Genomic DNA, 12,938 nt, shown 5'->3' on the forward strand with positions numbered 1-12,938 from the left:
CTTGCAGGTATTTTGTAACAACAAAGGTAACATCATGGTGCAATAGATGGACTTTTATTCCTTTAGTGCTACCAAGGAGCTTGTTGGTAGGGTTCATTCTCTAATTAGAAGAAAATCAATTTTTTTAGTTTTCAAATTCAGGGTGGGTCAGGCAGAATCTCAGCCAATCACAGTTAACAGCCGATGTCGTGGTGCGTCTCCTGATTAAAGTAAACCTCCTCAGTTGTTCTGCAGGGGAGTTTACAAAGCTGCAGTGAAGGAGACCACAGAATAACTGCGTTACTAAAACATTACCTTTTTTTAAACCCCCCAAAGTGACGTACATTAGGAGAATGAACTTTACCTGCTTTGGTGAGGCTATCTTCTGATCAAACATCCTCATAAACTAAAAAAAAAGCAGAAAAAAACATGCAATGATGTTTCAAAATAACAGTTAAGCCATTGCAAGGTCTCTGCTAAATTTAGGCCTGTGAGAGCCGAAAGAGATGGCTCAGTTTCCCCTTTTCTGATTTGTCCAGCAATGTGCACATTTTTTTCCTACTGCTGTGTGTGAACATAATGCAGGAGCAAGGTGTTTCTGAGGAGTGCTGTTTTCATTTGGATTCAGCATCATTTTAATCTGATACCCTTAAAAAACCCCAAGTTTAACTAAATACCTTTAGAAGTCCCCTGATTAAGAAAAGTTGTAATGTGACAAAATGTGAAAAGGTTAGTTTTCAAACCTTTGTGAGGCGCTGTAATAAAAAATACAACCACCTTAAACTGTAGGGTTTGTATTTTGCATCTAAATCTATATTTTTTTTTTCTCCACAAATTTGTCCATTTGTTCAACAAATAGCATCTGTGATCTGTGTTTTTTTGTGAAATTTCACTAGATTTGAATAATTTTAGAGTCTGATAAAGAGCAGATGAATTATATGTCAGAACATTTATTAGAGATGCACGATATATCGACATTAACATTGGTATCGGCCGACGTCACTCATTTTTTAAACATATCGATAAAACTGGGCACATATAAACGACTGACATTGATTTCAGTCTTGTTGCTGTTTGAGGTTTCAGGAGTGGGAGGGAATGGTCATGTGGTGTTTGGTCATGTGATAATGATGCAGCAAAGGACTGTGGGTGGTTTAACTGAAACAGAGAAACGATGTCAGTGGTGTTGTTGTCTTATAACGTCTAGAGGTTGGAGAAGCGCATATAAAATCAGTAAATATCAGTTACCTACCATAACAGCAACTTTAATATCTATCAGTATTGATTAAAATGTTCATATTGGTGCATCACTTATATTTACCTTAAATTTTTTGACTATAATATGAAGTATTTTTTTAATTATTTTAAAACAATGATGAGTAGCTTTTTATATTTGACTTGACTCTATCTAACAGATTCAGTTTTTTATTTGCTAAATTTAGATATTCAAAGCGTTGAAGCTCATTTCCTTGTTGTTTAAAGAGCCTGACCAGCTCCTCTGTTGGATGCCACTGATATGCTACTACATTATTTAACCTTTAGGAGTTTGTAATTACATGAATCAGATAGATAATAGAAATACATTAGCAAATTTCCACATTTGTTCGTTTGAAACAATTTGCCAACTCTGAAATGCCAATACGTCAGAGTTGGCATGGTAACAAGCGAGTTGTGCTGATGGCGCTAAACCTCCGCAGACAGTCTATGCTGTGTAAGAGTAGCTCAAGGTTTTAGATGTGTGCACATCTTGTGTGAAGGACAGTGAGTGTGGATGATGAGCGGGCCGATGCATCTGCTTATTTTACTATAACTTTTTGTGTTGCCGTGCTACCTGTCAGAGCTTGCTACCTGTCGTTCTTTAGCCTGTTTGCTCATGGCTGAAGTATGACTCAGCCCATCCTCGGTTAAACTTACTTTACCTGTTGGCTTATAAACAATCAGACTAGTCAGGTAACCCACAGAAACAGGCTTAACTGGGCTTATTTAAAATGTCCAGTGCCAGGTTGGCCTGAATAATATAACCATGACGACTGTGTGCTTTCCTCTAGCTGCTGGACTTTGGTTATGTTTGCTTATATTAAAACATGAAAACAAAATTAATTCCCTTTAATAATGCATGGTGACTTGAGCAGTAAAGGATGCAGTGTTATGTCAGGATTTGTTAAAAATTATTATTATGTAATGTTTTTTTAGGCAGGGTGCCTAGCAATAGATCAGTTCTTAACCTTCACCAAAAAAACAAGTCTGAACCCATTGGCATTAAAATGAAACGTTAAAAAGATTTTATTCTTTTCAGCTGCAGCATCTGCAGAAAATGTAAAGAAACTCCTATTTTTCCATCCCAATTCAAATTGTAAAGAAAAGCAAAACTGATTGATTTAGTGCTTTATGAGAAATCTTTGCTTAATTTAATATTAATCGTGCATCCTCTTATAAATTATGAACGTTGGTGATTCTAGAAGTGTAATTAGCCTGTTCATGTTGGCGTGTGTATCATGTCTTTTTTTCTAAAAATGTATTTTGATCCATTGTTGTATTAAAAGGCCTTGAGAGACTGATATGTTGTCCTTTCAGTCTCTTCTGCTGAATCATCTGCTGATTTCTACCTTTAAACAGTCGATCAGTGACTCCACATTTTCATTTCAGCTCATAAGGATTTGGAGGTTTGGTCAGTAAACAAGTTTTTAGATGTTGGAACACAGAATTCACAGCAATATTTCCTTTGCAGTAAAGTTTCCCCATCCCAGTGTGTAATCCTGCCTATCAACCTCTTATCCTCTTTGAGTGGACTCCTACTGGAGAACTGAAATGTTAGTTGAAAGGGCCCAGAACTGAGAAACTAATGAGAACGCCAGAAACCTGTTTACTTATTAGATTCAGGGATGACAACCTGCCCACCGATGTTTTATACGGGCCCAAAAAAAATCCGATCAAGGTCTTTTGATGGGTGTAGCAGACTTACCCGCTGGAGTTTAGGGAGTGTTTTGAGCATATGACTGAACATGAAAGCACTTCTATGAGGTTGCGCTTCTGTAATGCGAGTTCTCTGTGAAACATCAACAGGGCGTGTATCCAGACAGACTGGACAAACTTATTCATCAAGTTTCCTAAGTAGTTATTAGTCAGATGTATGGAAAAAAAAACTGTTTATGATATAACTCTAGGCAGATTTTCCACTTTGTATCACAGGAAGATAATTGCTGGAAGGTGTTTTATGTGGTTCTTTAACCAGCTGATCTGAGGCCACTTTCACCAAACTGATGTGCAAAAATTAGCCAATTTCAGTTTCTCTTTAACAACTAGAAATAAAGCTTTGTTTTGTACTTTTAGGATGAATTTGAAATTGAACTGTCTTAACGCAAAGGAGATGTTAAAATTCTCAACTATTTCTCAAAAACAGCTTAAAGTCACAGCTGTCTCTCCATTTACATAGACAAGTTTCTCTAGCCCAGTGGTGTCTAAACAGTATTCTCAGTGGACAAATTAAAAATGGAAAAAAAAGTGCTTATTGTGCTTTTTATACTTTTATTTATTTTTTATTTTTTTACCTGCGTAACAATAAAGAAAATTTTTATGAAATCTCTACATCATTCAATATACAAAATATTTTAAAAAATTGGGTCATCAGTATTCAGTTTTGTAAGCAAATTTCTTTTAATTTTTTTTTTTACCATTGTTAACCAGTAATGTTAATGCTATAATCCCTTTAGGCACTAAGAAAGTTGTTGGTATTTTCCTGTAGAGTTAGTAGATTCTTCAATTATGTGAGGTTTAAAAAAAAAAAAACCTTAGCATTTAACATAAATCTTAACATCCAGCCTATTCCATCCGTGAGAGAATTTGATTCTTTAAAACTGTAAAATAGAGCAATAAGCTTCCTGCTGAGGTAGAAGGATGGTGAGGTATGTTGATAAAAAGCTGACATACCTCAGTATAAAAGAGTTTCTATAAATGTCTTCTTACATCACTGTGATACCTCTTCTCCATTTTTGTACAACTCCCTGATGCTGAAAGTAGCTGTCTTTCAGCCAGCCAACACCAGGCTGTCCACACATCCTTAAAAAGTCTTAAATTCATTTTAAAAAGTATGTTGGACTTTAAAACATTAATCACAAGTCCAAAATTTTGTCTTGACAGGACTATTTAATCTTGTATATTGTATGATATATATATATATATTTTTTTCTTGAGGGTCTTTTCTGTCAGGCAAAAGTTTTGGTCAACCTCGGTAGTCTCAACCGCCTGTTAACTCACTGCTAACATACATTTGCTTGTTAGCTTGCTATCTTGTCGGATTTTTTCCACCTACTATAACTAAGTCTACGTTTACTTGCAGTTAGCTGGACGAAGTTCGTGTATTTCTGTGGAGATTTAGGTCTTGAATTCTTAAAAGTCTTAAATTTGAGCTGGTGAAACCTGCAGAAACTCTGTTTATATTTAGTATTAGCGTTTGTAGCTCCTTACCTTAACAATGGGATTTATAAAATGCTGCCCACATTTCCATACTGTTTCATGACAGACGAGCTGAAATGAAAAGATTTTCTTCCGTATGGTTATCCTTCCTGCTGTCTGCTGAAAGTGTCACTCCCTCTTAGAAGATAAATAATTGAAGCAAGTTCTGTTTTTGACTTTTGTCCTGTTTTATGTCCTCATCGAACATTTCTCTGCAAGCACTGACAATAAAGTGTCATGAAGGTTAGAAATGTTTGTTTTTGGTGTGAGTAGCATGTGGCAGCGAGGAGCCCAGTGTGTTGTGGAGTTGTGCTGAATACTCAGACGGCTGTTACGGATGTTAATGTTGTGTCCTCTGTGGCCCAGGCATCACTGAGGAGGTCAGGGATTGAATTACAGCTTTTATCGATTATTGCTCCCACCGCTGCCCTTCAGAAAAGACCGGGACAGGAAATGCGTCCTCCACCCTGCGGGCTCCTGGGAGGAGAAGCTCCTCTCTGCTCACTGCAGTCAGGATAGCTTAACTGCCAGTCACTTCTCCCACTTTGTGATTAGAGATGCTGCAATTGGCCTCGGTCGTGCATTTGGTTGAGATTATTTGATCAGTGAGCTCGTCTTTCCAGGAAGTCGGTTCTAATGTTTGTTTGAAATCCTCGACTCGCGTCAGCGGTCCTGGCTGTAAGGTTCTGGTTCTCAGCTTTAATGTTCCTGGGGAAATGATGTAAGCTCTGCATTCCTTAAACAACAAAGCTGGTTTACAGAAAACAATACCTGTCTGTTGTATGTTGGCTGGCTTGCTGATAATCATAACAAGAGTCCAGGTTTTATTGTTAAACAGTATTTGTCTTGGCGTCCTCCAAATTTGTGTTCTTCCTTCTAAACGGTGTCTGTGCGAAATATTTTGTTTTAGGTATGCCGCTAGCTTTTGGTTGTGTAAATTTTAATTCACAACAGAAGGGCTTGATCTGTTTTAATACATATAATCCATCTCTGGAGTTTTTGAAATAATGTTTGAAGGAGTTGCATTTGAGCATGTGGGTTTCCAAATCGAGCCAATGTCCAATTATGAATTGAAATTGTCTGGGGAATTATTTTCCCTCAAATAGACAAGATGAGAAACCTCTAAAGCGTTGAACTTTTTGTACTTGTTTGACTATGTTCTTGCTAATTTTCTTTTTAATTTGAAACCCCAGTACATTTTGCCAGTGCACATCATTTTCAGATTGAAGGATGCACTGCACTACCCTCCAGTGGAAATCCATTGGCAAGATGTTTGTCATAAACGCTATAAATGTGAATGTGAATATATTTCACAATTCAAGAACCTATCGATTTGGCTGCCTCAGTAAATTCTTTTATTAACATGTTCATGGAGTCATGAACATGTCATTTATGTAATGACATAAATGTACAATGTAAACTGTCAGATGTTACACCTCAGGTTCCAAGGAAATTTGTCAAAGAGCTGAGTGGGCATGTAGGTGTGAAGCGGTGTGGGAAGTTCTTCTGACAAGCTTTTTAGAAAAATAGATTAAATATGGCTTTTAATCAGGTAAAAGATTAAAAACCATGCAAAGCATGCTTTGTCATGCAGTTGTTTGTGTTGAACAGGGAAGATTGTTTACCTGTAAAATTCTCATAGAAAAGCTGATTTCAATTATCTTTAAAAAAAAAAAAAAATAGAAATTTGTATTTTAGTGAGGTTGCACCATAGAAACTACTTCAAGTAGGAGAAACAACTTACCTTTACAGAAAAAAACTGTTCATTCGCAATCATCGATGACCATGCTAACTAGCCTTAGCATTCACAACAGGCTTTGTTAGCTGCTGGGGGAGATGAGCTTCACCACACAGAAAGGGACTGACAACGCTAAGACCGGCCTCCTGGCTCTGATTGGGTGTCTCTATATAGCATTAGAAGAAGGTAGAGGAGCCTTTTTTTATTTTCACAGATTATCTGTCTCATACTAATCAAATATGTAAAAAAAAAAAAAAAAGAAAGGTTACAAACTTTGAGCTTCAAGCTCAAAGCTTTCCAGTCTAAAACCTATTTTCATTTTTCTTTGCGTCTACTGGTTGATGAGCAATGTAAAATCATAACGCAGATATAGCAGAGGTTTAAGATTCACATGAGGGAACAATTACAGAAGCCAGTGATTCTCCTTGGATTTATGCAAGGGGTACTTTAGCTAAACCAGAGACCACAGCTTCAACATGACCAATGTGCTTTTTTTAAATGATAGTTTTATTATCTTATTAAATGAAAAGTGTTAAGCAACTGTAGGCTGTTTCCTTTCCTGCTTAGGATTTATCACTTGGGCATTGGTGTCTAAATATGGCAATGGAGCATTTAACCAACATGCCTCACTATAATCAGACATAAGGGAAGTGTGAAATCGCTATAATGACATGTTTTTATATTTGGTTCCTTTCAAGTCCAATTTTGGCATTGTGGGAAATGTTCTTAGCAGCAACTGGCCAGAGTTGCCAGTGACATCAGTCTGTTAATTTTAAGCTCTCCGAGAAGTAATATTAAATTGCCTGAAGAGCTCCAGAGTCGAAGGCCGCTTTAATTCCACAGCATCTGCGCCGCATATCACAAGGCAGCGTTTCACAGCGGAGGGCTGCATCAGACCTGCACCAGCTGGGGCATGACAAAGCATCTGTTTGTGTTGCGTTTGTTAGCAATGAGCTCGGATTCATTTTGCATAAGTCGTGTAGCGGTGGACATGTGACGGAGGGGGAGACAGAAAATAGCGACGAAACGGGAAGAAGACAAAGAGCATTTGTGTTTTTCTGTAACTTTCCCGCTGCTTTTTTCTCTCTCTCCCCCTCCCCAGAATGTTTTGTTAAACAAACTTAATTGTGCCCTTGACTACAAATGGCTGGATGGATGTCATGTGGATCTGTTTTTAGGTATTTGCATGGGTAGAACTAACCGGCAGCAACACCAGATTGTAACGTCAGATAATCCTCTGTGTGTGTTTTGAACCTTTTTCCATTCACACAAACTGAATTTTCTTCTGAATGCAGGATGTATTCGGGTCCTTTTGAATGTTTCAGCAATGAAAGTGTGAAACTACTTATCCTTATTATATTACAGTCAAACATTATATCTCACTTTATAGCACAATATTTCAAAATGTTTTGAGTCGGGAGCCGTATATATTTGTGTGCAGCATACACACTCCCTTTCGCATCCTCTTGTTCAACGCTTTCTCTCCCACTGCAGTGAGGAATGATGCATCAGTGCTGCTGTGGAGCTTACAGGAAGTGCTGCTTTGATAGGCCAGTGGGGAAGCAGCACAGTAGTAGCTCTGACAAGCGTATGCATCGCTGATCCACGGCCAGGAAACACTCGCAGCATTTTGATGACATCACCCGCCCCCACACAGCGCTCCCGCCTCCCAGCGTTTGCTGTTGAATTGAGCTTTCTCTCTCTCTCTCTCTGCCTGACAAAAAAGAGCAATAAGAGAACAAGAGCTCGCTCGAGGGAGGAGGGGCTGGCCATGAACGAATAGCAAGGGAGAGAGAGATTAGAGGTGGCGGAGGGGGAACGAGGGAGGGTTAGCAGGCTACAACTGGCACACACACAACACACAGGAAGACAGAAGGAGATGGAATATTACTGAATACTAACACTATTTATGTTGCTTCTTGTGTGATGAGCAAAAGTTCCCGTGCACTTTTTTTGTCCTTAAGCGTTTCTGGATTGTTCTGTGCTGAGATGGGGATGAGGGACTCTGTGGACTGGCAGCTGGGCAGCAGGAGCTGGGCTGGGAGACTTTTCTAACTGTGCTTATGAAATAGTAGAGTTCTGCTGGGAGAAAAAAGGCAAAACTTGTCGCATGTTAAATTGTGTGTTTCTCTAAGGATGTTTCGTCTCAAGTCCTCCTGCGGATGGTGGTGTTGAGCAACGGCTGGGCAAGAGGAACTGGAGGGGAAAAGAGTTGCTAGATTTTTAACTGTGTATGTGGCAGGTGAATATTTGTGAGCAGAATAAAATTCTCTGATTTAAAAAAAATATATATATATATAATTTTTTGTGGGATGGTGTGAAATGAGAACACTTGGAACCCCGTGAGCACCGTGCCTTATGAGCCTTAACTTTTGCGAGCCACCATGCTGAGCCTGCAGGATTCGGTCTTCTTTGAGATCAGCATCAAATCTCTCCTCAAGTCCTGGAGTAGCAGCTGTGAGTACCCTGCCAAGCGAGCATACGTGTTTACATACCGCACTCAGCGCATCCAGACGCATCTACCACACACAGCCAGAAACCTTCAGCAGCTTTGTACATGCCTGCATGCAGGTCGTGATTGGAGTTGTCATATCTCGTGGGCATATATATGTGATAGTGTTTTAGTGTTTAGTCCAGGTTTAGTCAGGCTTGCTTCAGGTCCATGCAGGTAGCAGCAATAGAAGCCCTCCCATTATCATCATTGCTGAGGCTCCTGGTTGTCCCAAAGATAATCTTTCTCCTGATGAAAATGCACTGATTGATGATACAATTAGACCTGGGACTGTTCCTTTGACGATCTTATATCTCTCTCTTACATCTTTTTGAAACTTCTGATCTTATGTTGAAATCGCAATTTAGCCTTCCTGAACAGCACTCAACAATTTCCAGTTCCTCCTCATCCTCCCAGTTCTACAAACCTCCTCTTCCTTTCCTTGGGGGGCAGCTAATGTTTCCCTGTTATTGATCTGTCTTTTAGCTTCCTCCTATTATTAGCTTTCTATGCATTCTATAGTACATTAGGAATCAAAAACCACTTCCTCTTCAGTGACATTGAAATATATTTATAGTCCAGCTCTTTCCATAATCTGAATTAAACCCTGAGATATTTAACACAAATTGGACTAAAAGTCCATTTTAAACATATGATTAATCAGTGAAAGACTTTATACAACAAAAATAATTTAACCTTTTGCTATTTGTTGCCTTAAGGATCATAGCTCTGCTGATAATACATTAAAACTAACGGGGAACATCAAATCTTGAAAATAAAGACAGGCTTAGTATAAAAGCTGATATGTAAATGACACTGACAGTTTATTATTATTATTATTAAAGGTAGTAAATAACAATGCATAATGGCATGCCATCACTTCAAAGTTATGGCAAACCATAAAAGGGATTTTAAAAAAAGCTTTTATGCCTATTGTCCTGAACAAAACATGACATGCTGTTTCTTGGCCTCTGAATCTTAATTAAAATATCAGGGATGTCACAATCAACCATTTTTAAAATCACAAATACTAATCCTAGTGATGTAAAATAAGGGGTTGCACATTTTATATGTAAAATATATCAAGGTTAAATTCTTATTGTTTAAAAATGAACGGAAATGTGTTTTAAATATTGAATCTTTATCAGTTTGTGAAATATTGAGACGTTAAAGAACGGCTTGGATGCGATAATTGGTCCAACCTGTATAAATGTCCCTTAACGTCCACAGCAGGGTTCTTTATGCAGTGGCTGTGATGCTAAATCTCCTGGAGGATGGTGGGGACTTTAGGTACGGTTAAAGAACAAAACTTATCTAGGAAATGAAGGTTGAAAAAAAATCACTGCTTGTACAGTAATAGGATCCCAATTAGTTATTTGAATTGCAATGGGCTTTGCATGCAAAATGTGACCTGAAGAGCTATTGGTTCTTTTATAGGTTCTTTGGCAGACCTACCTACCTGCTGTGTCTCCTCATATTGCCAGCCTCTGAAAATAAAGTGGCGTTTTAACACAAAGGCAAGCTAAACCGTCCAGCTCCAAGTCATAACCTATGCCTGCTCAGGAAGATGGGAACTAAAATGGTGCAGAATACAATCAATCTGGGTGATTTCTTACACATAAATACAACTTCATGTGTTGATCTCTAATGAGATGTTTCACATTTTGTCACGTTACAGCCACTGACTTTCATGTAGTGATAAGAATTTCATTTGATCACAAAGTGGAAAGAATATGATGCATAATTTTGTTTTTAAATGTTCCAATTCAAGGTTTGAAAGTTTCATGTGTGTGTGTTTAGCCCCATTTACTCTGCTTCATCTAAATAAAATCCATTGGAACCAATCAAATATAGACATAAAATCCAGTTGCCTTTAGAGGCCACCTGATTCGTAAATGGTTCACCTTTGTGTAATGACACATTGAATTGCCATTGATTTTATTTAGTACCAGAATTAGCTCAGATAAACAAGAAAGAGGCTTCAGACGTGTCTGACAGCTGACTGTCAATGTAAAAATGATAAAGATAAAGCATGAACACTCCTAACCTGTCTTGAGATTTAAGGGGTGACCAGGTAGATGTAGAATTAATGTTTTTTGAATACGTGTAGGTGTATTTAACCTCTGACCTATGCCTGGATTAGAACGTGGAGGCCTGAACTCAACAGCCCTGATAAGGATATTTACTGTATAAGTCCCATTAAGAAAATTTATGTTGCGTGAATAATGTTTAATTTCTGGTAGACTCATTTAGTGAGGCTCACCTTACACAAACACGTTGTAGCTATTGCTTGAACTTGTCAGATTTTGTAACCCTGACAACACGAAGCCATGTGGTAAGCTTTCCAGGACGCATTCCCTCCCCAAAGGTAGTAAATAGTTTTGAAAAATAATAAAAGTAATTAATGTCAGGCTTGCTTTGTAACATGTAGCATGTTTGACAGACAGTACAAGTGAATTTGACTCCCTACACTTTAACTTCATACTACAGCCTTGGACGACAGTTTTACTCCTTCTGTTAGCTTTGAACTGCGTTTAAAGCGTGGACATTTACTGTCAAATAGATTTCTGATTTATGAGGCAGAATACCTTGGGTACCTTAGACTGATGTAATGTCAGCCACTGGAAATAAGCTGGATTTACTGTAAAACTTTTTTAGATATCCTTTATTTTAGAGAATTGAAAGTGCAGGGCGAACCAGTAATAACTTGCCAGGCTCTGTGCATGTTGCTACATAATTGCAGAATTGGCACAGCCACAGCATATAAACATTGGCAGTAATTCTTTTGTCTCTAAAAATTGGATGCACTCTTGGCCCTACATTCCAACAGTGTGTGTATGTGTATGCGTGCGAGTTTGGGCTGTTGTTTCTTGTTGTCCTGCCAGGGGAATTGAGCAGGCGTTTTGGAGGGCTTGTTTCAACTGTGACAAGGTGGAGTCGCTGCTGTAATAGTTGTGTAACCATATGTGGAGCTAATTTTCCAGGGAACTCTTGCAGAGACTGGCTGGTAGACCTCATGCATCAGAATGCGATAAGCATTTTGGTCCAGAGCATTTAGTTACACCTTGGTAGCTTTTGTATTAATAAGGAGATTTTTTTTATGTGGTCTGCAGTTCTTTGTGAATCTTTTTCTGTGAAACTGCTTAGTAAATAAAATTTACTTATTTGGAGGACCAGGTATTATGAAAATACTCCATTGGATCATCAGGCTAAATCTCGCTTTGGTTTATCTTTTTATAAACTATTGAATATAGATGATTAGTTTAGGCTACCGTGGTAAAACGGGAAATCCTGAAGTTCCTCTTAACTGTTTATGTTTCATGTTAAATTTAAAATGTATAATAATACAAGACTCAGCGACACAATATTATGTTTGTAAGGCAGTCCCAACTAGTTTGCAAAATGTTTTATTTCCGGAATCACACTGGTATTACGTTTTATTAGCGTCACTAAATTGTCACTAAAAATCTTAAAAAGTTGGACAATGTTCTGATCAGTAATCTCAACATACCCAATTGCTAACCTTACATGCTGACAACATTCTTCAGCTTGAAAGCCATTACTGCAGGAAGAATATTCAAAGTTAGCTGTTCCAGTTGTAGTATGGTTGATAGGTATTTTTCCTTTCGGGTGTTATATAAAAAGTTTAAGCACAAAGATGTAAGATTATGTTTAACCACATTTCTATAGAACCATGTCGACTGTGTATACAGGATACTGCTTAAAGAAAGAGTGAAACTTTCAGCAGATAGCAGAAAGGTTGCTCTGTTATGGAACATTCAGGATTTGGAAAGGCTTACGGTGAAATCTGGAATTGTAGTTGTCGCTACAATATTGGTGTGCTCGATATCACAACCACAAGGAACTACTTTGACACAATATTTGAAAGTCTATTATATTTCAAGGGTCAGTCATTCAGTCTCTGCTTATTGATGCTCGACCAGTTGAACCAGGATTCTTGCTTCCTTTAATACCCACATTCTTTGTATATCTTTAGTAGCTAAGAAACTAAAGCAGAAATGACCCAGAAAACGAGGGTTAATCCTAATGAACATTCCTAGCAGTAATTTCACAATTACATATTTTCATGCAGCCGTTTGGAAACGCCAGAGCTAAGTTAAGACTCTATATTCTTATGGGGATTTTGGTTGCATGATATTAGGAAAACATGCTGGTGAGTGTTATGATAATGATGTGATTTACTGGAAAGGAATAGATAACTTGCTTGTTGGTATGTGTTTTTTCTTCTTCGTTGGTTTCATGTCAAAATGAGACTTA

General features: G+C 38.0%; 1 protein-coding gene across 12 annotated transcripts in view; it reads left to right on the plus strand.

Moving 5' to 3' along the window:
- The window catches only part of fryl (furry homolog, like), an 87,011-nt gene that overhangs the window by 13,017 nt on the left and 61,056 nt on the right, over nt 1-12,938 (plus strand). For 2 of the 12 annotated variants that reach the window (XM_032571853.1, XM_032571854.1), the window contains exon 1: nt 8,016-8,626. The exons of the other annotated variants lie outside the window; for them this stretch is intronic. In XM_032571853.1, coding sequence (XP_032427744.1) covers nt 8,554-8,626 — 73 coding nt within the window. In that variant the 5' untranslated portion in view covers nt 8,016-8,553. Of the gene's footprint in view, nt 1-8,015; nt 8,627-12,938 lie in introns of those variants that run through there. 12 annotated transcript variants of the gene reach the window in all.

This window comes from Xiphophorus hellerii, chromosome 9, assembly GCF_003331165.1.
Source record: "Xiphophorus hellerii strain 12219 chromosome 9, Xiphophorus_hellerii-4.1, whole genome shotgun sequence".
In the NCBI taxonomy this organism is placed as follows: domain Eukaryota; kingdom Metazoa; phylum Chordata; class Actinopteri; order Cyprinodontiformes; family Poeciliidae; genus Xiphophorus; species Xiphophorus hellerii.